Source organism: Hemitrygon akajei, chromosome 9 (genome assembly GCF_048418815.1).
Source record: "Hemitrygon akajei chromosome 9, sHemAka1.3, whole genome shotgun sequence".
Taxonomy (NCBI): domain Eukaryota; kingdom Metazoa; phylum Chordata; class Chondrichthyes; order Myliobatiformes; family Dasyatidae; genus Hemitrygon; species Hemitrygon akajei.
The window spans coordinates 38,917,468-38,943,785 of NC_133132.1; the positions used below are offsets into that span (position 1 = coordinate 38,917,468).

At 41.0% G+C, this 26,318-nt stretch overlaps 1 protein-coding gene across 2 annotated transcripts in view; it reads left to right on the top strand.

Moving 5' to 3' along the window:
- Positions 1–26,318, top strand: part of snx17 (sorting nexin 17) — a 67,488-nt gene that overhangs the window by 1,527 nt on the left and 39,643 nt on the right. For both annotated transcript variants that reach the window (XM_073055779.1, XM_073055780.1), the window contains exons 2-4: positions 22,824–22,898; positions 24,323–24,440; positions 25,566–25,630. In XM_073055779.1, coding sequence (XP_072911880.1) covers positions 22,824–22,898; positions 24,323–24,440; positions 25,566–25,630 — 258 coding nt within the window. The remainder of the gene's footprint in view (positions 1–22,823; positions 22,899–24,322; positions 24,441–25,565; positions 25,631–26,318) is intronic.

Sequence of the window (26,318 nt, forward strand, 5' to 3'; positions counted from 1 at the left end):
TCACAGAGGAATTCTCCAAAACAGGAAAAAATGTAAAACGTGAAAAACTAAATATTCAAAAACTGAAATGTCAGCAGTTCAAAAGTATTCATCTCTTTGCTCAAAATAAACTTAGTTGAACCACCTCTCGCAGCTATTACAGCCAGTAGTCTTTTTGGATAGATCTCTATTAGCTTTGCACAATGTGATGGACAAAAAATTGCCCATTTCTTCTTGCTCAAACTATGCCAAGTTAGTTGGGAAGCAGTGGTGGGCAACAATCTTGAGGTCTTGCCAGAGCTGTTCGATCAGGTTAAGGCCATGAATCTGACTGGGCCACTCAGGAACATCAGTTTTCTTCATTTGAAGGCACGCCATAGTTCCTCTGGCACTGTGCTTTCTGGCTAGCAGGTGTTTTATCCAGAATCTTTTCTGCATTTATCAGCATTAATCTTTCCATCAGTCCTGACCAGATTGTCTGTCCCTTCTGGGGAGCATCCCCATAGCATGGTGCTACCTCCACCATACTTTAAAGTAGGGATATTATTATCTGCCTGATGTGCAGTATTAGATTTACGTCCCACATACTTCTTCATATTGAGGCAAAAAGAGTTCCACTTTAGAGTCTCATCTGAAAACAAAACCTTGCACATCTTTACAAAATCTTCTAAGTAGCACTTCGCAAATATTTTGCAGGCAAGGATTTGCTGCTTTTCTTAGCCAGGGTTTCTTCATTGCTTCTCTTCCATAAATACCCTTTTTGTGCAAGGCCTTAGAGATTGTGGAGCCTTGAACTTCATCTCCAGTTGCAGCCACTGACCGCTGCAGCTGACAGAGTGACTATTGCCGTCACAGTAGCCTCTCTTGCAAGTGTCATTCTTCTCTGGTGAAGAAGTTCAGAGATGGCCTGCCCTAGGCATTGTGACTGTGGTTTCATATTTTTTCACTTTTACATGATGGAGTGCACTGAGCTCCAAAGTATGTTCAGATGGTTTTCTACCCTTCCCCCAGATTTTTGCTTCTGTAGTATCATTTTCCTGATTTGTCTTCAATGTTTTTGTCTTCATTTTGGTTTGATCTTTTGAAAATCTCATATTGGTGGACCTGATGGAGAAAGTGTATTTATCCTTATGAATTCAGTGAAAATAGGTGATCTTCCAATTTTCTACATCAACAAATTGGCTAAGTTGGTAAGGTAATATACGGTATTGCACCTAAGGAAAGTTAGTGTAGTAATTATAAAGAAGATTAATACGTTTTTGACTTTACAATTTTGGTTTTAATTTTTAGTAAATTGTTGGCAAGTTTTAGAATTTTTCTTTGATCTGATGACGCACAATGTTTTGTAGATTAGCTCAAAAATTCTACTTCAATATATTTAAAATTTAGAAAATGAGAGTAGTATGTGAAAATAGTTGTGGAGGCAGAATACTTTTTCAAGGCATTGTATGCCTATAAAGAACACTAGCCTGTGCCTGGGCTCTGGATATGATGACTACCGGGAAATAACAAAGTAGTGGAGGGTGTTGATCAGCCTTACTGCTTGGGGAAAGTAACTGCTTCTGCATCTGGTGGTCCTGGCATGGATGCTATGTATCCTCCTCCCTGTTGGGAGTGGGACAAACGGTCCAGGGCAGTGTGGGTGAGATCCTTGATGGTGTTACTGGCCCTTTTCTGGTACTTTTTTTGACACAGTTGGCTGCACCATACTCCTCCAGCAGCCAGCTAGGGAGAAAAAAGAACTTGTCCAATTACAAAATCTACTCAGCAGCGAACCTGCAGTGGTTTCCTTGAATCCAAGTAGCACCAGACTTTCTTGGCAAGTCTACAATGGGGTGCCTTGTTAAAATCCAAGTAGACTATATCAAAAGTATTGCAAATTAAATCAAATGCTCTGCCTTTAACAACCCTCTTTTTATAGTTCCTCAAAAACTAAATTTGTAAAAGCTGTAATGTTGCATCCATGCTGTTTCCTCTTGATTATTTTGTGCTTTTGTGGATGTTTAAGGAACTAAGGGACACAGGGCCAGTGCAGGAAGTGTAGGAAAAAAAATCAGCTGCCATCTTATTGGAAGGCAGAGCAAGCACGAGTCAAGTTTAGTTTATTGTCATTCAGCTGTACACATGTTTACCACCAAACGAAACAATGTTCCTCTAGGCCAAAGTGCACAAGACAATACTTATAGCATGAACACAACTTAAGAAGTAATATTACCACAAATAAGGTGCATTTACAGCACAAGTTTAAAAAGTAAACAGTATAACAGCACTGGCACTTCATGCGTGCTGAGACATGGGTGGTGGCAGAGTTCAGTAGTCTCATGGCCTGGGGAAGAAGCTGTTTTCTATCGTAACAGTCCTTGTCCTAATGCTACAGTGCCTCCTGCCTGATGGAGGGATCACTGACAATGCTGCTGCTATATCTTATGTTATCCACATCCTCTCAGAGAATTGTTCCCAAAAGTCTGCCACTGCAGAAGTCCATGTTACAGACCTGTAACTACTTGGTTTTACTGACTTGTTCATTTTATTTAGCAATACAGAGTGGAGTAAGCCCTTCTGGCCCTTTGACTCATGCTGCCCCAGCAACCCCACAACCCCGATTAACCCTAACCTAATCATGGAACAATTTGCAATAACCAATTAACCTACCTGGGGTACGTTTTTGGCCTGTAGGAGGAAACTGAAGGATATGGAGAAACCCTATGAATTTCACAGGGAGGATATACAGAGACTCCTTACAGAACAGCGCTAGGGTTGAAAGCTGAAACCTGGAACACCCCAAGGTGTAATAACATTGCTCTAATCACTATATCACTGTGGTGCCCTCTGGTACCTCTGAGGATCCCCAAGTATCCTGTCCCAATCTGTCATGCTGATACTGGACTCAACAACTTAAAGATATAGGGTTTTACCTCCCAGATTTCCCTAAATTGCCACCCTCTCTTTGACATTTTGCTCTCTTTACATTGTCAAGAGTGCTTGTCTAACATAGTCACAGTACACTACAGCACAGAAGTGTGCCCTTCAGCCCATCTAATCTATACCAAACCATTTAAACAGCCCAGTCACGTTGAACTGCACCTGGACCATAGCCCTCCATGTAACCCCCCCCCCCCCCACCCAGATCAATGTACTTTTCCCTATTTCTCTTAAATATTGGAATCAGACACACATTCACCACTTCCTCTGGTAGCTCGTTCTACACTCGCACCCCATTTGACTGAAGAAGTTCCCACTCATGTTCCCTTTTAACATTTCACCTTAACCCATGACCTCTTGTTCTTGTCTCACCCAACATCTTTTGTCAAATAGGCGGAAAATGTCTTCAGCTAATTTTGGGAAGGCAGGAGCCACTTTTTTTGTTTCAGCATGAATTCTGCTCTTGCTATGATGTCCACCCCTCCCCTGACATCTCACAACGCTGAACCATACTGTTCAGCACAATTTGGCTTTGGTGATGAGGTTTGAACCGTGTATCCTTGTCATCCCTGGGATGTCCTGACCTCACTGGTCCAAAATTGCCCCACTCCATTCTTAGACCATTAGACACGGGAGAAGAATTAGGCCATTTGGCCCATCATATCCGCTCCACAATTTCATCATGGCTGATCCAATTTTCCCCTCAGCCCCAATCCCCTGTCTTCTCCCCGTATCCCTTCATGCCCTGACCAATCAAGAATCTATCAACTTCTGCCTTAAGTATACATAAGGACTTGGCCTCCACAGCTGCCTATGGCAACAAATTCCAAATTCACCAATCTCTGGCTAAAGAAATCCCTCCACTTCTCTGTTCTAAAAGGACGCCCCTTTATTCTGAGGCTTGTCCTCTGGTCTTAGACTCCCCTACCACAGGAAACATCCACTCCACATCCACTCCATCAAGGCCTTTCACAATTTGATAGGTTTCAATGAGGTCACCTGTCATTCTTCTGAATTCCAGTGAATACAGGCTCAGAGCCACCAAACACTCTTCATGTAACAAGCCACTCAATTCTGGAATCAATTTCATGAACGTCCTTTCAAGAACAGGCTTCAGCATTGTTTATAAAGTCTCAACATTATTACATCCTTGTTTTTATACTCTAGTCCTCTTGAAATGAATGCTAATATCGCATTTGCCTTCCTCACCACAGACTCAATCTGCAAATTAACTTTTAGGGAACCCTGCACAAGCACTCCCAAGTCCTCAGTTTTTTAATACTTTTTCTCCATTTAGAAAATAGTCACCCCTTTCATTTGTTCTACCAAAGTGCAAGACTGTGCACTTCTTAGCACTGTATTCCATTCTCCTAATCTGTCTCAGTCCTTCTGTAGCTTCTCCACTTCCTCAAAATTACCTGCCCCTCCACCTATCTGTGTATCGTCTGCAAGCTTGACAACAAATCTATCAATTCCATCATCCAACACATCAATATATAATGTAGAAAGAATCAATCCCGATGCAGACTCCTGTAGAACACCACTAGTCACTGGTAGCCAACCAGAAAAGTCTTCCTTTATTCCCACTCTTTGCTTCCTACCAATCAGCCGCTGCTTTATCCATGCTAGAATCTTCCCTGTAATACCATGGACTTGTAGCTTGTTAGGCAGTCTCATTTGTGGCGTCTTGTCAAAGAGCTTCTGAAAATCCAAGTACACAAAATCCACCAATTCTCCTTTGTTTATCCGGCTTGTTATTTCATCAAAGAATTCCAACAGATTTGTCAGGCAAGATTTTCCCCTGAGGTAACCGTGCTGATGAAGGACTTTTTAACATGTGCTTCTAAGTACTCTGAAACCACATCCTTAACAATCGACTCCCAACATTTTCCCAGCCACTGAGGTCAGAGTAACTGCCCTATTCTTTCCTTTCTTCTGCCCCTCTCCCTTCTTAGAGTGACATTTGCAATTTTCCAGTCTTTTTTAGTTGCCTTTTGTTGGTATTTGAAAGCTTCCCAATCCTTCAACTTCCCAGTAATTTTTGTTCTATTATATGCCCTCTCTTTGGCTTTTATGTTGGCTTTGACATCTCTTGTTAGCCACCATTGTGTCATCTAGCCTTCAGAATACTTCTTCCTCCTTGGGATGTATATATCTTTGGAATTGCTTCCAGAAATCCCAGCCATTGCTGCTGTGCCATCATCCCTGCCAGTTTTCTTTTCCAGTCAATTCTGGCCAACTCCTCTCTCATGCCTCTAATTCCCTTTACTCCATAATAATACTGATACATCTGATTTTTAACTGCTTCTCAAAATTCAGGGTGAATTTGATCATATTATGATCTTTTACCCCTAAGGGTTCTTTCACCTTAAGCTCTTGAATCAATTCCAGTTCATTGCACAACACCCAGTCCAGAATAGCTGACCCCCTAATGAGCTCAATCACAAGCTGCTCTAAAAAGCCATTGTAGGCATTCTAGAAATCACCCCCCCCCCCCCGAATCAAAGGTTCAAAGGTCCAATGTCAGAGAAATGTATGCAGTATACATCCTGAAATGCTTTTTCTTCGCAAACATCCATGAAAACAGAGAAGTGCCCTAAAGAATGAAAGACAGTTAAACGTGAGAACCCAGAGGTCCCTCCCTGCACGTAAGCAGCAGCAAGCAACAATCCCTCCTCCCCCCACCGGCAAAAAAAGGCGCATCGGTAACGTCACCGAACCCAAGCGTGTGCTAAGCGATAGCAAAGACACAGACCAAAGTTACCCCAAAGGCTTCGCATTTCATCCGACGTTCAACAAACCACAGGTTCTCTCTCCCCCTAATAAGGGAGAGGGAGGTGTCTGCCCATTTTCTCAACAAGCAGGAGACATAACAACAACCCACTGGTTTACGATGTTAAAAGTCCGTTTCGTCACTTTTTTTCAAGCTCTGTGTCCAAAGATCACAAAGACATCTGGTTTTCAGGCCCACAGCGAAAGATTTTCCAGCCTCCCTGACGACACAGGAGTCTCCTGCCGTGACACCGTCTCCTTGATCTGCCTGTTTCCAGCGCCCTGAGATCTTAGGCTTTCAAACATGAGCGAGACTCTCAGACCAAACCCTTGGCACGGCGAATAACGACCAGTCATGGAACCCCAAGAACGGGTCCCATTCTCACAAAGAACCGAAGCCTGCATGTAACTCCAGGTCAGGGTCTTCAAAAGAACCCTGAAAGGGAAAAATAAATATATTAACGGTGGAAATAGAGCTGTGTCTGAAGATGCAAGCAAAGGTGTTGCCATTTGGCGCCATTAACCCTCCTAAACTCCACATCAATCCGGTATCAATTTGATTTTCACAATCTACCTGCATATTGAAATCCCTTATCACTTGTAAAATTGCCCTTTTGGCCTGCAGTTTCTATCTCCCATTGTAATTTCTAGACCACATCCTTACTATTTGGTGGTCTGTATAACTCCCCTCAGGATCTTTTTCCCCTTGCAGTTCCCTTGCTCTATCCACGATGATTCTACACTGTCGGACCCTATGTCACATCTTAATGATTTCAATTGGTTCATTCCAGACACTGATCTTTGGAATTGACATTCTTCTGTTCTCCATTCACTTAATTAATGAATTGATTTTATTTCTTACATCCTTCACATACATGAGTAAAAATCTTTATGTTATGTCTCCCTCTGCATGTGCAATGTGCAAATAATGGTAGTTTTAAATAAATAATATGTACAATGACATATACATCAGATTAGTCAATATGAATGAAATTAATTTATTTCGGTCAATACAAACATAACGAAAAGCATCATTTACAACGATGATTTCATAGGACAAAATTTCAACATACAACATAGATATTCTTTAAAACAGACTGAAAGGGTGTAAGCTGAAGCTACAGCTTATTACGCCTACCCCTCTTATACAACAACATATTTGGCATCAATCATCACATCAAAAACAAAAAATTTCATAATCTTTTAACACAAAATCCAATTCCAAATATCATTTATTTACATTACTCCCATTCATTTTAAATCATGTACATTACATTTGTTCATTAAATAATTTTTTATACTTAAGTGTAGTGCATGTTTTTAGATTCTTACTACAACTGTTCCATAGGTTCATCCCTCTGACTGAAATACAATGATTTTTTACATTTGTTCTTGTCCTTTGTTTCTGAAATATACATGTTCCTCTCAAATCATGTTGACTTGCTCTCATTTTAAACAACCTTTGGATACTTTGTGGTAACTCCATTTTTTACTTTATACATAATTTGTATTATTTTAAAATCTACAAAATCTCTGAATTTTAAAGTATTTAGTTCAATAAATAGTGGATTGGTTGGCTCATAACTTGTCTTATTTACAGTTTGTATAACTTTCTTTTGGGGTAGAAAAATTGAGTTTGTATTTGTTTTGTATGTATTTCCCCATACCTCTACACAGTAAATCATGTATGGGACTATAAGTGAACAGTCTAATGTATACAAAGATTCCTGATTTAAGAAATCTTGCGCTTTGTACAGTATTGCAATAGATTTTGACATTTTTGCTTTGACATAATTTATTTGTGGTTTCCAGCTTAATTTACTATCTATTACCACTCCTAAAAATTCCCTAATACTCTCTAAAATTTCCTAAAAATATAGCTTAGAAATACAATTGTCAGCATGAATTAATCAGGCTGATGGACTGGTGGAAGAAGCTGTCCTGGAGGCTGTTGGTTGTGGTTTTAATGCTGCGGTGCTGTTTCCCAGATGGTAGCAGCTGGAACAGTTTATGGTTAGGGTGACTCAGGTCCCTAATGATCCTTCGGGTCCTTTTTACACACCTGTCGCTGTAAATGTCCTAAATAGTGGGAAGTTCACATCTACAGGTGTGCTGGGCTGTCTGTACCACTCTCTGCAGAGTCTTGCGATTGAGGGAAATGCAGTTCCCATACCAGGCAGTGATGCGGTCAGGATGCTATCATTTGTGCTTTTGTGGACATACCTAGTGTGTAGAGCTGTGGCTATTGCGCCATCTGTCAATCAGTTGTGTCGGTAAGCAAATTGTAGAGGGTCCATTGTGGGTGGTAGCATGCTGCAGATGTAGTCCTTGACTAGCCTCTCAGAGCATTTGAGCAACACACACAAAATGCTGGTGGAACGCAGCAGGCCAGGCAGCATCTATAGGAAGAAGTACAGCCGACGTTTCGGCCCGAGACCCTTCGTCAGGACTCAAAGCATTTGCTTATTATTGAGGTGAGTACGACAGGTTGCCAGTTGTTACCTTGATCTTTTTAGGTACAGGGATGATGGTGGGTGTTTTGAAGCAGGAGGACACGCTACACTGGGAGAGGGAGAGATGAAAAATGTCTAAACACACCAGCCAGTTGTGCCACGCACACTGAGTACCCGGCCTGAGATGCCGTCCAGTCCTGCAGCTTTGCGGCTGTCCACTCGTTGGAAACACCTGCGTACTTAAGCCTCAGAGATGACTAAGGCGCAGGTCACATCGGTGGCTCTCCTTGGGGGGCTCAGTGGTGGTGACATCGAACCGAGCGTAAAAAAAGATTTAGTTCGTCTGGGAGAGAGGCAACGATGCTGGCAGCGCTACTGTGTTTAGCTTTGAAGTCTGCGATGGTGTGCAGACCTTGCCATAAACTGCGTGTGTTGGTTGAGGGTTGTGTCTGAATCTTGTCCCTGTATTGTCGTTTTGCTGTCTAGATTGTAGCTGCATTTCTTGAGTTCTTGGTGGTTACTCGCCTTTGCTCAAGTTCTTTCACTGTTTTGTTCATCTCCATCGTTCAGTCTTGCGTTCAGCAGCAGGATGCGTATACAGTGAATGATGGTGCACTGGGCAGCATTTTGAACGGGGAGATCCTTACATGCAAATACATAACTCCCTGAAAGTGGCATAGAGGTAGATAGAGTGATTAATAAGGCATACATAGCATGCTGTTCTTCAGTGAGACAATGTGAATACAGCAGTTGGAATTCCATCTTACTATTGTGCGAAATGTTTAAGGCCACACTTGTAGTGTGCAGTTTTGACTGCTGTAATTAAGCTAGTGAGGGTGTGGAAAGGATTCAGAAGGATGTAACCTAGATTGGAAGGCTTGAGTTGTAAGGAGAGGCTAGGTCTGCTTTCCCTAAAGCAGAGGAGGCTGAAATTTAAGAGAGGTTTATAAAATTCAAGGGTGTAGGGTAGATGACTAGAGTCTATTTTCCATGGTAGTGGTATCTAAAACTAGATGAAAAGTGAGAGGGAGGAGATTTAAAGATGTTTCTCGTGCAGTAGAGATTAAAGATTAGCTTCATCACATCAAAACGCAGTGAAATGCATCATTTACACCAATGATCAATGCGATCGGGGGATGTGCTGGGTATAGCTCACAAGTATTGCCACCCTTCTGGTCCCAACACAGCATACTCGCAACTCACTAACCCATGCGTCTTTGGACTGCGGGAAGAAATAGGAGCACCTCGAGGAAACCCACACGATCACAAGAAGAACGTATAGATTTCTTACAGGCAGTAACAAGAATTGAACCCCGACTGGTGATTGTTGGCCTCATAAACTGGTTGTGCTACCACTAATCTTCCTTGCGCTCCAAAACTCAGTCGTTAGTATGTGGAATAAGCTGTCAGATGAGGTGGAAACTATAACCACATTTTGAGGCATTTGAATGAGCCATGTGTAGAGGGATGTGGGACTAATTGGTAATTGTTTTATTATTTCCACATGCACTGAGATAGTGAAAAGCTTTTGTTTGCATGCAATCCAGACAGATTGAATAAGTCTATTGTGATAGTACAAAAAGGAAAAATCAACAATGCAGAACAGTGTTAGAGTTACAAAAAGTGCATTACAGATGAACATAATTCACAAGAGTTATGACAAGATTGATCGGAGATCAAGAGTTCATCTTTTTTGATCACACTAAACAATTCAGAAGCACCTTCTTCCCATCTAACATCAGATTTCTGAATGGTCCGTGAACACTTCCTATCTTCATACTATTTATTTTGTAATTTATAATATTTTTATATCTTTGCACTGGACTACAGCTGCAAAACAACAAAATTTCATGTCATTATAAGACAGTGATAATCAACCTGGATACTGATGCTATTGTACAAGAGTTCTGTTTGAAACTCCCTTTTACTGGTTGTCTCTGGAAACGTGGCTCATTAGCCCCTTGCTAGCAGCCATTGGATTCCACGGCGAGGACCCACCTTTCTCTGGCTTCATTCATCTTGGGAGTATATGACTTTGGTCCTGCCAAGTCCGTGGGTTGGGATGTCTCTCCCACTCAAAGACAATGGTTTGTGAGACTGCTGTATGATTTACTGCCTGCAGTAGCCAGTCAGCATGAAATAACAGATCGCACACTACATACAATTATAAAGTATATTTGTGAACGTCAACTTAACCAAAGAGTTAGTAAAGAAAAGAAAGGAGGGAAAAAAAACAAAAGGGCCCATTATAGTAATACAGTCAAATGTGCATGGCTCGGAGCTCAAATCTTCCAAAAGCCATGTTCACTGATCCTCAGCAGGCCTCTGCTCCCGGACTCCATCGAGTTGCATTTCCCCGCCAGAACAAATCCCACGACCGGTTCTCTCCCAACATCTCTCTTTATCTCCCACTGAAAGAAGACAAGGACCCACTACCGTTGCCAGTTACAAAATCGCTCCCTCGGCCTTCTCTCCTGATCGGATGGCCCACATTCCTAAGCATCCCTCATCTCCAACAGTAGCCCAAACTGCTTCTACAGAAATAGTCTTCAACAGTAAAACCTTTAAACCTTTTAAACACACTTGACCCTACAAAAATAGTCATGTCCTCATGACTCAAAATGTTCATCATCCCTTCATTAATAAGTTTTCAGAGGAATTTTGTGATGTCAGGACCTCTGATCCATTTGTAAATGGTAGTGACATACCTCAAGTGGAAAAGGCCTAGCACTCTGTTCCCCCAGTTGACGTAGGCGAGGCTATATGGGAGTTTCCTGACTCTTTGAGACGACCTTATCCCATCATCTACTTCTGTTTTGGACACTCTCTGGGATTTTTCCTGTCTACATGGAGAAGCTTGTCCCTGTCCATTCCTTGTGCCTTCTGGCAACTTGTATCCCCTTGTCACTTGGCTGAGCTCAGCTTCATTCCCAGTTACTTTAGAGCCCAGTCTCCCTTCGTTGTCCAGCCGCAGGCCTGTCAGTCCAGTGCTAGTCCCCTCCATTTTTTTTGCATTAGAGTGTGGAGGTTTGGGAATGTCCATCAATTATTGGAGAGTTTGCAAAGGGCTAACATATAACATACTCCTATTTCCTCATCCTCTAAGTCCGTACCATATTCAGTGGTCAAGTCCCTTCCAGGCCATTCTACTGCTTGTCCTTCTGTTCTCCCACATTGCCACAGAGCCCTCTTACTAGGTGTAAGGTCCACGTTAGGTTCTGAGTCAACACTTACAGCTTGTCCCAGGGGTAGAAGGTGGTTCCGATGGAGAATCTTGACAGGTACAGTGGCATGCAAAAGTTTGGGCACCCCGGTCAATATTTCAAGATTACTTTTTTATTTCCATCTTTTACAGTTTCAAAATAACAAAAAAGGAAAAGGGCCTGAAGCAAAAGTTTGGGCACCCTGCATGGTCAGTACTTAGTAACACCTCCTTTGGCAAGTATAACAGCTTGTAAACGCTTTCTATAGCCAGCTAAGAGTCTTTCAATTCTTGTTTGGGGGATTTTCACCCATTCTTCCTTGCAAAAGACTTCTAGTTCTGTGAGATTCTTGGGCCATCTTGCATGCACTGCTCTTTTGCGGTCAATCCACAGATTTTCGATGATGTTTAGGTCGGGGGACTGTGAGGGCCATGGCAAAACCTTCAGCTTAAGATAGTCCATTGTGAATTTTGAGGTGTTTCTGGGATCATTATCCTGTTATAGAAGCCATCCTCTTTTCATCTTCAGCTTTTTTACAGACCATGTGATGCTTGCTTCCAGAATTTGCTGGTATTTAATTGAATTCATTCTTCCCTTTACCAGTGAAATGTTCCCCATGCCACTGGCTGCAAAACAAGCCCAAAGCATGATCGATCCACCCCCGTGCTTAACAGTTGGAGCGGTGTTGATTTCATGAAATTCTGGGACAAGGTTTGAGGAGTCAGGGTATTTATAAAGTTTTGAAATTTGCATCACCTGGCCTTTCCTAACGATGATTGTGAACAAGCCATAGCCCTAACAAGCTAGTTAAGGTCTGAGACCTTGGTAGAAGTAATCTGAGAGCTCAAATCACTTGGGGGTTCCCAAACTTTTGCATGGTGCTCCTTTCCTTTTTTTCATTCTGAAATTGTACAACACAAAAATAATACATTAATCTTGCTTAAAATGTTGAAAAGAATGTTTCATCTCTAACTTTATGACTTTTGGAGATCATTTCATCTTCTACTCACTTAACTATTCACAGTAACAGAAATTTTGACTGGGAGTGCCCAAACTTTTGCATGCCACTGTATATTACCATCCTTTGGTTTCACCAGTAAAACTGGTAGGTTTAGCATCTGACTCTACACTACTCTGCTACTGTAGCCACCCAGCGGTCAGCCAGCCTGTGCTTCCCTGGTAGGCCCAAATTGTTTGAGAGGTCCATCTCCAGGCATCAGTTGGGAGAACCTAATCTTTTGATCATATCTCCTCTTATTTCCTTGATCCTGCTTGGTAGCAGAAAACTCTGCTAGTTCATAACCCCTTTGCAATTCCCTCCTTGTGTCAGATGCAAAATTCAGATAGGTCTTTGGCAATTCTTGCCCACTAGTCCCAATACAAAGGTCAACAGGCAACCTTGTTTCGCGCCCAAACTTTGAATAATATGGCAAATATCTGGTAGCTTCATTCTATGTACGGTTGTAGCAGTGGACCAGATGCCCAATATGCTGACTCTATTTGTTCTGCTTGCTGTTCTCCAGGGTTCTGAGCATGTCTGGAAATGCCCAGTTGAACATCAAAGGCTGGGGATCATCCTGAGGATGATAAGGCATAGTCCTCAACTTCAAGCATGTGCAGTAACTCATGTATGAGTCTACTCTCAAAATCCCTTCCCTGATCGCTATGTATCTGCTTGTGAAGGTCATAATGAACAAAACACTTATCCCATAATATTTTGGCCACAGTGGCCACCCTCTGATCCTTGGTGGGGAAGGCTTGAGCAGATCTGGTGTAGTGATCAGTAATAACCAAGACATTTGCCGAGTTGCTGGAATCAGACTCTGTGGAGACAAAATCCATACATACCAGATCAAGTGGCCCCACACTCAGTAAATGGGATAAAGGAGCGGCCCTCGTGGGGAGCATCTTCCTCCGAATACATCAAATGCACGACTTATAGTACTCTTTGACCTCAGACTTCATTCAGGGCCGGTAGAACCGATCTCTGACCAATCCATAGGTCTTGTCAAACCCCAAATGACCTGAATCATCATGTAGTGACTTCAACACAATCCTCTGATACTTCTCAGGCGGAACCGCAGAGGCCTGTCTGGAGGAGATATGACCCAGTATAGAACCTGTTTCATCAACTCAAGTTTGTTCCATTCTCTCAGCAGTAGAGATACGGCAGGGTGTTTCATCGTTTCAGCTTAGGTAATATCCCCCTCTGCAACAGCTGACCAAACAGTACCTATACAAGGGTCATCTTGCTGAGCGGCAGCCACTTCCCCTAGGCTCAACTCAGGCAACTGCTTTGCATTCGGAGTCATCAGGTTGCAGTAAGCTTATGGGATGGCACAACCAGAAGCTCGCAAATCATCCACCGCTCAATCCTGCCCTCGCCCTGCCTCTGACTTCCCTGTGAGGGAAAACTAGCACATTGCTTTAACTCCACGGGCAGGAGTGCTTTCCCACTCTCTGTCCATTTCCAACCCTTCATTCATCTATCAGGACAATGCACCCGCGTCAATGTTCCAGCTCCCCAGTCAGAGTTTCAGGCTGAAATCACAGGCAGATAGCGCTGCCAACCAATGATGGCCTGTGGCATCCAGTCTCGCCAAGGTCAGGATACAAGTCCATGGATTGTTGTCTGTCTTCACCGCAAACTTGGCACCATATTACTTAAGTTATCCACTACAGCCCATTTCAATGCCAGAAATTCCAATCTGTGCATGGGGTAGTTTCACCCGGAGTGACAGGCTCCGGCTATTGAAAGTGACAGGCATCAACCCTGTAGCCTGATCCTGATATAGAATCTTGGCTGGCATCTATACAATATATATGTCAATTGGGTGTTTGCAAAAGCCAACACAGGCACTTTTGTCAGCAGCTCCTTCAGCAACTGAAAGGCCTTTACTCATTTTGCATCCTATCTTGCTCCAAAAGGATCCGAAGGGCTAAGATAATCTTTACCATCTTCTCCTTTCGTCGTCCTCCTGTTCTTCCCCAAGGGAGGGTAACCACACAGAAGCTGATTCAAAGGGTGACTCACTTTAGAGTAATCCTTCACAAACCTCCGATAATACCCACAGAATCCAAGGAATGAGTGAAGGGCATTCACAGTCTTGGGCCTTGGTCTCCACCACTGTCTTTGACGGATCCATATCTGCTCCATCCTGTGAGATTAGGTGCCCAACATAGTTGACAGACGTCTTGTAGAACTGGTACTTATCCAGTGACAGTTTTAACCCTTTAGCTTTCAGACAGCCTAACACCTTCAGTAGCCTCGCCTCGTGCTGTACCAGGGTGGACCCGAACTCTGGGATCATCCAGGTACACCAGCACCTCAGGCAGGTTCATATCCCCAACAGTTTTCTCCATGACACACTGGAAAGTAGCTGGAGCTCCAGATATGCCCTGGATCATTCTTTCAAACTGAAAGAATCCAAGTGGACATATGAATGCCAGCTTCTCTTTGTCAGCCTCACTCATTTGTATCCGATACCACTCCTTAGGTCCAGTACACTGAACCACTTCACTCCACTCAGGCAGGCCAGTGCATCCTCGATCCTCAGAACAGTATACTGGTCGGGACTGTGTGCCGGTTCAGCATCCGATAGTCAACACACCTCGTACCTTCCCAGTCTCCTTCCTCACCACCACTATGGGGGACATATGGACTCCTGGTCCCAGTGATAAACCCAGCTTCCTTCAGCTTCAGCAGATGCTGCCGAACTCTTCCACCTCTGCGGATGCCAATCACAGAGACCTTTCTCAGAAAGAGGTGTCCTCTGTCACTCGGATGGTGTGGCGAGTAATCTTGAAACAGCCCACATCAAATTTACCAGTGGAAAACACACTTTCAGACTTCATCTTCTCTGTCAATCTCCTCTTCCAACCTCCAGGTAGCAGGAGTCGCTAAAGTTGAATGACTTGGCTGTCAACTTTCCCTTTCCAGGAGATGGTTTCACTCCTCCTCTCACCAGAAAACTAGACATTACTGTCACCAGAAAAAAGTGTGCCATTGGTTTTCCTTGCTTGAGAGTGACTGCCCTCTCTGAGGTGTTCCTGACAATCACTGTCATCCGGTTTACTTGTACAACCGATGACTTCTGCAGTTCAGCCTCACCAGTACCCCAGCAGCTAAGCGTGACTCCTCTTCATGGTCTTCCTGAGTATCCACCAAGAGGGCCTCAGCTTCAGGCATTCCGGGAAATTTGGGGTTTCCCATTATTCTACCTTCTTCCCCAAGCCATATCATAACAAGACTGGTTCAGACTGGGTGTACCACACAGTTCTTCATTTGTGCTAATCATCCAGCCTAGGACAGACGCACTTCCTCAAAAGCAGCTCGGAACACAGGGTGAATGGAAAAGGTTTTTAGAAAGCTCTCTCCAACTTTCTCCTTCCTTGAATGGAAAATATTTCATCTTCAATAGTGGTGTAGTGAAAGTTTTTCCTCTCATACCGGCTTTTCAGATTGTATGTTGTAATTAAATTTAGAAATAGTTCTCTGATGCACCTTCAAAAAAAATCATTATCTGTATTGGTTTCATGATGGTGAAAAGCTTGACTTGTGTGTTATTTGTACAAATAATTTCCCACTCAGGATCAATAAAGGTCTTTTTTATTATGATTATTACAGATCAAATCATAACAGTGTATTGGTCTAGAATAAGGTAAAAAAAATAACAATGTAGAATGAAGTGTAAAAGCTTCCAAAAAAAGTGTAGTTAATGTAAATGATAAAATGCAAGATGATAATGAGGTCTGTTCAAGAGTGATAACAGTAAGATAGAAGCTGTCCTTGATCCTGGTGATACGTGCTTTCAGATTTTTGTATCTTCTACCTGATGGGAGGGTGGAGAAGAGAAAATGTCCATGGTAGATTATGCTGGCTGCTTTACTGAGGCAGTGGGAAGTATAGACAGTTCATGGAGGGGAGACTGGATCATGTGCTATGCTGAGCTGTGTCCATAACCCTGCAATTTCTTGTCACATGCAGACCAGTTTCCATACCAAGCTGTTACGCATCCAGACAGAATGTTTTTGATGTTCCATCAATTAAAAATTGGTAAGAGTTAACAGGCATGCCAAGTTTCTTAATTCTCCTGATGAAGTAGAGGCTAAGTTTAAGTGGTTGATATTTCCCCATTTTCTGACATCTTGACTACTTTGATGCAGATCAAATGTTGGTCTTCTGAAACGTAATGGATTTTTGTGAACATGTAATCCAGTTAAATGATTGGGAAGCAACAGTATTACTAAAAGTATTGTTGCATAATTTGTCTTTTTAGCCATCATGAACTCACATTGGTGGAAAATATACAGTCAGCCCTCCATATCCACGGGGATTTGGTTACGGGACCCCCCCCCCGCGGATGTTCAAGTCCCGTGTACAAAATGGTGTAGTATTTGCATATAACCCACGCACATCCTCCCATATACTTTAAATCATCTCTAGATTACTTATAATACCTAATACAATGTAAATGCTATGTAAATAGTTGTTATATTGTTTAGGGAATAATGACAAGAAAAAATAAGTCTGTATATGTTTAGTACAGACGCAACCATTGTAGCTCTTCTGGGAACGCCGATGTTGTCTCGGCATCAGACAATGCCGATTCTTCCGTGATCTTTAAGTTCTTGAGGCTGTAGCGCTTTACATAGCTAGCCAGCCAGCCATCCCTTACTAGCCTTAGGCTACATCCACACTACACCGGATAGTTCTGTAACTGAAGTCTTTTCTCTTCGTTTTTACCCTCCGTCCACACTAAAATGGCGTTTTCGTCCCCCAAAACCAGAGCTTTTCAGAAACGCTCTCCAAAGTGTGTAATTTTGAAAACACCAGAGCAGTGTGGACAGGATAACCGGAGAAATCTGAAAACACTGTCCGACGGCAGCGCATTATTTCATTGTTTTCTTGAATGCAACCTAACAATTTCAGAACAGACAGCAACGAGACTGACGCCAGAAGAGTTAGAAATGTACTCACCAAATACTTTGACCCATAACTTATTGAATAAATAAGTATACTCATTTTGCCCTGTTTACTGTCCTTGCTCGTATGAAGGTGGTTTACCTATTTATGCAAGTAATTCTCTGACAGTAGATGTGTAACAGCCTAATGTAACATTGTATGGAAATACAAGATAACACTGATGCAAGGTGCTTTATTGATGCAACAGAGTTGGTCAGTTTTTCGATGTTCATCGTCAGCCAGGTCGATCTGTCTGTGAACTCCCTGTCGGTTGCCTCCGTACGCTCCAGTATTTGTGTTTTTTTTTACTTTTAAGTTCTCCTGCGCAAGAGCCAACAGCTGTCCGTCGTTTTAAGTTTTTCTAGTCTGTAACTACACAAACGCACACTTTCACGGCGAGATTCGACACCAAACATGTCACTTGTTTTCGGTAGATGTGTCCTGCGCATGCGCAGTAGAAGGAGATTCGCTGAAATTTCTGTTTCAATGTGAACAGGGATATTTTTAAAAACGAAATAAAACGCTTCAGGTGATGGACTGCTACCCTGACATTGAAGCAGGTTTTGATCAGATAGTTCTTCGTCATCCTGACCCCTCATGTGAAATCAGTCTACCGTATTCCAGTTGAATGACAGAGCTTCAAGAAGCTAAATGGTCGAATCTTTTAAACTTAATATATTAATTGGTAATTAACTCCCATTGTAGTAATTGGGCATAGTGCTGATTTGCATTTCTTAATTGATTCTGAATAACCTTTAATTTTCCCTTGGTGATTCATTCATGTTTATCAATTAGGGAAGGAAGAGAGATGGAAAAAGAATCCTAAAACAGTAATTCCTGAAATGTCAACTGACTTTTTGCATAAATGTTGCCCAATCTTCTCGATGTCTTTTTTTTTGAGTTTACAGATAACATTTGTGAATTAGTCAATAGCTTGCAGTTAAACTTGCCAAAATATTTTGTGGATTTCTATTATAGATTGAAATTCATTTCGTTTCTATTTCACCTGTTAAATATTTGTGCTTTTATAATATAGAACAGTATGGCACTGGATAAACCATTCGACCCACAATGTGTGCCAATTTTGATGCCAGTTTATACTAAATCCTGTGTGTCACCACTGCCTTGATGGTCATGTTCCATCTTAAAGTCTCTTAAACTCTAACAAGCTGCTAGCTTCACTGCTAACCTATTCCAAGTACCTAACCCTTTCAGTGTGACAACTTTAACTTTAAAAGCATATTCTCTAGAGTTTGACATTTCAGTTCTGGGGTAAAGATTCTGTTTGCCAATTTTCATCCTCACTTGTACTCTACGCTGTTGCAAATTTTCATCCTCACTCGTACTCTACGCTGCTGCTAATTTTCGTCCTCACTCGTACTCTATGCTACTATCAATTTTCAGCTGTCTGCAATCAGCGTGAGAGGTTATTCTTTGCTGACACAGTGTGAGATTTTAAAAGAGCCTACAGAAGGCAATTAAAAAAGCCATGAAGAGGGAAAAGATGAAATATGCAGATATGCTAACCAATAACATAAGAGGATACAAAAAGATTTTTCTCATATATAAACAGCAAATGAGAGACAAGATTGGATATCAGAGCACTGGAGAGTGATGCTGGACAAATAGTAATTTGGGACAAAGAAGTGATGGAACATAAGTATTTTGTGTCAGTCTTCACTGTGGAAGACACTAGGACAGTACCAGAAGTTCACGAGTCAGGAGGCAGAAATGAATGCGTTGATATTACTAAGGCAAAAGTGCTTGGAAAGCTGAAAAGTTTGAAGTTAGCTAAGTCCTCAGGACCAGATGGTCTACAACCTAGCGGTCTTAAAGAGGTAGCTGAAGGGATTATGAAGGAATTAATGATCGTTCAAGAATCACTAGATTCTGGAATGTCCTGAGGACTGGGAAGTTGCAAATGTCACCCCATTTTAAGAAGGGCGGGAAGCAGAAGAAACAAAATGATAGACCAGTAGGTCTAACCTCAGTAGTTGGAAAGATGTTGGAGTCTGTTATTAAGGATGAGGTTTTGGCGTAGTTGGAGGCACCTGATAAAGCAGGGCAAAGTCAGTGTTGTTTTGTAAAGGGGAAATCTTCACTGACAAATCTGTTGGAATTCTTTGAGGAAATAAAACAGGATAGTCAAAGGAAAGTCAGTTTGTATTGTTTATTTGGATTTTCAGAAGGCCTTTGACAAGGTGCCATCTATGAGGCTGCTTAACAAGATAAGAGCCCATGGTATTACAGGAAAGTTAATACCATGGATAGAAGATTGGCTGATTGGCATGAGGCAAGAATCTGGATCCCATTATCCTTCTGTATCTTAATGCTATTAAGGAGTGTACCTCTCCTTTCATTTAACCAAAGTGCAACACCTCACACTTGCTGGGATTTAACTCCATCTGCCTTTTCTCTGCCCATCCGTAGGCAAAGAAATCCCACTTTACACAGTCCACAATTCCACCAGTCTTGGTGTCATCCACAAACTTGATCATCTACGCACCTACATTTTCATCCTAGTTATTGATATATAATGACAAACAATAAAGGTCAGCACTTATCCTTGTAGAATGCCTCTGGTCACACCCCTCCAGCCAGAATAACAGCATCACCCCTATTCTCTTCTGTGAGCAAGTAAGTGCCAAGACTCAAGATTGTTTGATGGCATTTGCAGGATGCAAGTATAAAGGGGAATGAAATAATTGTTACTCTGGATCTGATGCAGCAGAACAACACAATTTTTAAAAAGCCATAAATATAAATACTTAAGATAGCTATAAAGTGATGCTAGGCACAGGAATGTCTGTACGTAAGGTGACTCTAACAGAAAATGATAAAGTATTGGTGGGGTGGGTTAGTGGTTAAAAGTGTTGATCAGCCTTACTGCTTGGGGAAAGAAACTGTTTTTGAGTCTAGGTGGTCCTGGCGTGGATGCTAAGCAACTCCCTGATGGGAGTGAGGCGGTCAGTCCATGAGCAGGGTGAGTGGGATCTTTCATGATATTTCTGGCCTTTTTCTGACCCCTTTCTGTATATATCGGAATTCAAACTTAAAGTTCACCCTGAATCCCATGCAACATTATCTTATGAATCAACTTACCGAAAGGATCCTATCAAATTCATGTAGGATCATGACAAAGAATTACTTTGTACACCTTTCAGATGTGAATGTAATAATTAACTTCTGGAATGCTAATTTATTAATAGCTTAATAGTAATTTTCCCACGCAAATTTATGGACTTTTTTGGTAGGGCTTCCTGTTTTGGTTGCACTGTCATCTAGATTTCTGTTCTGTCCAGTTTTCTGATATTTTTTGTAGTGTTTAGTTGAGGAAAATTGTGCTGCACTCATCACATTCCTCTTTGATTTGATGCAGAACTATTTCACTTTCTTTTGGTGGTTTGATGTACATGTGACACGTAAAGCTATCTATAGAAAATCAAGTAAGACTTCGGGTGAAAACTATCTGTGTATTTCCACTGTATTGTGTGAGCCTTGATGTTTCAAGTTATTAGACTTAAGGACATTGCAAGTTTCAGCTGTTTCCATTTTATGTCTCTGTGCACATTCTCCCCAGTAACAGGTTACTCAGCAATAAGTATAAATAAAATTTCTGCTTAATGTAATTTTGCCTTTTAAGTCCAAGGTGCTGACAGCTGTTAAAGCAGCTCTCTATAGATCATATATGTCAAACTCAAGGCCCGCGGGCCAAATCCGGCCCGCGGTGGAATTATCTTTGGCCCGCGAGATAATATCTAATTACTATTAAAGCTGGCCCCAGTAATCGAAGCGCCTATGGCGTATGATATGGCTAATGCTGAGTTTATTCAGGTACCAGGTTTTCAGGGTTTTTGGTGTTTATTCGGCAGTCTTCTTCATAAGAAACGGAATTTGTAAAGTGAAACACTTTGTAGTTATAGCAGAGACTGAGACACATGAGAGCAGGCTGAAAAAACGGAGGCAAGGAAAGCTGCGTTTGCACGCGTCCGACTGATCTGGCCCGCATGAAGCTGCATTTTGCTCAATCCGGCCCGTCACCTAAAATGAGTTTGACACCTCTGCTAGTATAGATGTAGAAAAGATCAGCCTTCTGTTAGGCAGTCATAACCTTGTAACATTTCAGAGCCTTGCTTCCTTTAAAACACTATTTAAATCTGATAGGTTACACATGTTACAGTACATGATTAGACTTCTCTCTATTTATGTCCATTTGATAATTTTGCAGAACAGAAGCCGTCTTGTGCCATATTACATCTTTGTCAATGGGAGAGCTTTGAATTATTTCTACTGTCTATCCACTATCTTTTAAAATTTCTAATTTTCTCTTGCCTATGTGCTGAATTTTTTAAAAAGCCAATGGGAGACCCCTCTCCATTCCCCCCTCCTTAAGCCCATCACCCCAACTGGGGCATAAGCTACCAATAGCAGCTTAGCCAGAGTCCTCTGTCTTGGGTCAGTCTTTCAAGCTGTCCCTAGGTGTAGCCCATCCCATCCCTTCCACTGATTGTTATATCATTAGTTGAGTCTTAACTGATAACTTGAAGGAAAATTAAAGATCACCTGATAAAATGAACATAGTTTACTCTATTGTAAATTGGAGCAATTATATTTAGTATTGCTATCCTTGTAGTGAGGTCTCTCTAAGGTCTCATTTACTCCATGTGTGTTGTTCTTTACTGCTCCTTGTAACATATCGGGCAGCAACCTTGCCATTTCTTTAGCATTCTTGTCCGTGTTTTATGAGACCAAGTTGCTAGTTGGATGCTTAACCCAGGACGGATGGAAGCATGTAAGGAGCCGGCTAGAGTCAAACCCGGGACTACTTGCCTCAAAATCCGATGCAGGTGCCATTACGCTACCCGCCAGCCTTATTTGCTCAGTATCATAGGTTTACTTGTTTGCACAATTTGTCTTTTACACACTGGTTATTTGTCAGTCTTTGATAATGTATAATTTTTTTTGTTAATTTTATTGTATTTCTTAGTTTCTTGTTTTCTGCTGGAAAATGAATTTCAAGGTAATATATGGTAACATTTGTACTTGGATAATAAATTTTACTTCGACTCAAGATCAGCATACATTTCTTATTCTCTTTTCACTTATTTCTAACTACCAGGTTGCCATTGCAGTAACCTCATCCCATGGTTACCATAATATTCAAAAAATTACCAATCTTGATTAGGAAAATGCTCAAAGGCTGGCCTTTGCAACCTGCTTGGTTGAGAATTCCAAAAATGTGCAACCCTGAACAAACAGAAAACTAACAGGCAAAACAGCTAGTTTATAAAAATGAGAAAAGAGGGAATGCATAGGAAAGGCTCTTCGCAGAATAAATTGTTACCTGTAACTACAACACAGTAAAGATAATATATCCAAGTATTCCAATTTTTGCTTTTTTATGGGGTTTGGGGTGTTGAGAGTGGAATGTGCATGAAGTAAGTAAATGACTCTCACAGCATGATATGAAAACAATGCTCAATTTGTCTGAGTAAATCTATTCAACAATCTCCAATTTTACCTTTGCAGGCGTACAATATTCATGTAAATGGTGTGTTACATTGTCGAGTTCGATACAGTCAACTTTATGGACTACATGAGCAGGTGTGTTTTAGATTTTGTGCATTACAAAAGAAATGTTAGGGTTAAAACAGGTCTGTCGTGGTTTGCTGGGTGCCTATTCCACAATAAATTTCTAAATTGGGTTCCCATCCTTTTTATGCAGTGGACCGGTACCATTAAGCAAGGAATCTGTGGACCCAGTTTGGGAACCCCTGCTCTAAATAAATACATACAGGCATACAAAACACTTTGCAGTTAACAGAAGATTTGGAATTTCTTGAAGATGCCATTTAAAATTTGACTGGCAGTGGTGGTCATTTGTGGAAAATGGAGTGGCTGCAAATGAGTGAAATTCTGAGGGAACCTGTTGCTCTTGTTTATGAATCTGAACTAACAGGTAGGTCCAACAGATAGTTAGGCGAGCAAGTAGCATTTTGGTCCATATTGCAAATTGGTTGGAGTGTAAGAAAAGGGTGTTTTTGGTTACATTTGAATCCACATCTTAGACTGTGCACAGATTTACTCCTCTTTGCTGTCTAGCAGTAGGGTATATAAAAAATAAATCATTTATTCATGTAGTTCGCCAAGCTAATTCCTGGAATGAAAGGATTGTCCTGTCAAGACAGGTGAATCTGTTTGATCAAGCTGAGCCATTCAAATATATAAAATCCTAGGAGGCTTGACAGAAGATATTGAGATGTTTTTTATTAGTGGAGGAATGAGGAACAAGGAGCAATAGCTACAAACAAGAGCCCCGTGTTTAAAACTTGGGTTCAAGGAAATGTCTTCTGAGAATAGTGAATCTGTGGCATTCTCCGCCCCAGAGGATAATGCAAGCCAGATTATATGATATATTTGAAGGTGAAAATAGAATATTTTAATGTCTAAGGAATTGGTGGATATGGGAAGCATCACAGAAGAGTTGAGGCCAGCATAGATCAACTGCAGTAGCACATACAAAATGCTGGGGGATCTCAGGTCATGCAGCATCTAATCCTCTCCATGGATGCTGCCTGACCTGAGTTCCTGCAGCATTTTGTGTGCTACTCTGGGCTTCCAGCATCTGCAGAATCTGTGTTTAGATCAATCATCATATTGAATGTCAGAACAGGCTTGAGGGGCTGGTGGCTTACTGCTGCTGATTCTTTGTTCTGTAAAAGATGTTGAAGCTGAGAGCAATTACTTTTCAATTCTTCAAAAGGGTTATGATTTTACATTACAAATTAGTAGAAATAATTGTGCAGTAGGAATGATTTAGAAAAATATATGATTGCACTGTTTCTATATATGGTATTTAAAGCTACACGTGAATATTTTTGTTTTATACAAAATCTGAGCTTCAAAATATTGATTTGTCAGAATACTTCTCGCATTGTTAGAACCAACATTTTTTAATGTTCTATTCAAATAGAAATCTGCAAAAACCTCCAAATTTCAGTTCTAAGTAGTTGCTATATATTTTTCAGCTGAGAAAAGAATATGGGAACAATGTGCTTCCTCACTTTCCTCCTAAAAAGATATTCACACTAACAACTGCAGAAGTTGAGCAACGTCGAGAGCAATTAGAAAAATATATTCAGAATGGTAAGAATGTATTCCTTTTCACCTGTGTTAATGTAAAAATGTGTAAAATAGTTACATTTAATAAGTTGCTTTTTAAAAACTATTGTTCAGAAAAAAATGTAAATTCTTACTACAATCTAATACCTTTGATTCTTTCTGATTTTAGTTTAGCATGAACTTGCCCCTTGCACCTCCTTACTGAAAACAGGTTGTTTTAAGAGTGTTGGGTGCCTGGAATGCCCTGTCTAGGGTGGTGGTAGAGCTAGAACGATTAGGAACTTTTAAGTGATGTTTAGATAAGCACATGAATGTGAGGAAAATGGAAGGATATGTACATTGTGTAGGCTGAAGAGATTAGTTAGCCATTTGATTACTAATTTAATTGCTTGGCACAACAATGTGGGCTGAAGGGCCTTTTCCTGTGTTGTACTGTTCCATGTTCTAAGTCCTTCAATGGTGTCTCCTTGCCCTCACCTATATGCACCTTCTTAAATAGCCTTTTATTTATAATAGTTATATGCTACCCCTATGCCCATCTAAGTTTACAAGCATCTTTTAAACATATTTCCATGTAATAGAAGAAATCTAAAATGCATATAATTTCAAATTTTGTGGATCATTCAGTATTTGTACATGCCAGAGGAACTACTTGCCCTATGTTTTAACAAAGTTTCAAACAAAAGCTATGCCTGCATAATGACTTTGTGTTCATTAATGAGTTATTTGCTCCTCTCCTGCCCCTATGCTTCTACTTTTCAAATGAGTTGTAACAAAAGATGATTGCATGGATTTTCCTGTCCTTGAAAATGGCAGGTATAACCCTGTGTACATGTGTTTGTGTGTCTGTACACACATATAGTGCAAAAAACAAAAAAAGGAAATTAAATATTGAGGTAGTGTACATGGGTTCATTGTCCATTCAGAAATCTTATGGCAGAGGACAAGAAGCTGATCCTCTCCTGAAGAAGTCAAAGAGTTTTACACTTGTGGCATCCTCTGTAAATGAAAATAACTTGTTTGCCTTGAGTTGGAGAAATTATCAACAAACTTTGAAATCTTCCACACCTGAGATTAGATACATACACATAAAATTTATGTAGGAACAATTATTGTGCTTTATCTTCACTGATTCTTATCTTGTCTTAGTACGCCAGGATTCCCTGCTTGGCAGCAGTGAAGCATTCAACAGCTTCCTCAGAAAGGCACAGCAGGTATGTTGGTATTCATAATAACTACAAAACAAATCAAGAAGAATGCCAGAGAGAGGTTTACCATTGATATTAAAGTACTGAATTAAGCTATCGGCCAAAGACTAAAGGGAACCATCTTAATACTGATAACTTGAGAGGTGATTTATATTTTCTGTTTCACGTTAATTTTGCTGAATTAATAACACTAGCTTTGCTGTGTTTTTTTTGTATCAAGTTTCATGGTATGCTATATGATCTAGGTTGCCAATCTACTTTCCTGTAGATCATCTTAGCTTTTATCTGCTGAGTAAGATAGCTTTCAATGAAAGAGTAAATGTTGACTGATCCTGGTGAGAATTCTGAGCTTGGAGAATATTTCAAAATTAGTTAATGGTGTCCAGTACACAAGTGTAAGGAGAACAAAATAATTTCTACTCTGGATCCAATGCAGCACACAGAAAAACACAATAAGGTAAAGAATATAATAATTTTTAAAAAACAATAAATACAAGTACATAGCTTATATACATGTCTATAAAGTGATGCCAAGCACAGGAATGTTTGTACATAAAGTGACTGACAGGAAACGACAGGTGGTTGGGAGGGAGACAAAATTCGTTTTGGCTTTTGTATCTCATCAGTTGAAATATTGCCTTTGCTCTGCTGCTGTACCTAAGAGAATTTTGCATTTTAATTGCACTTTGAAATC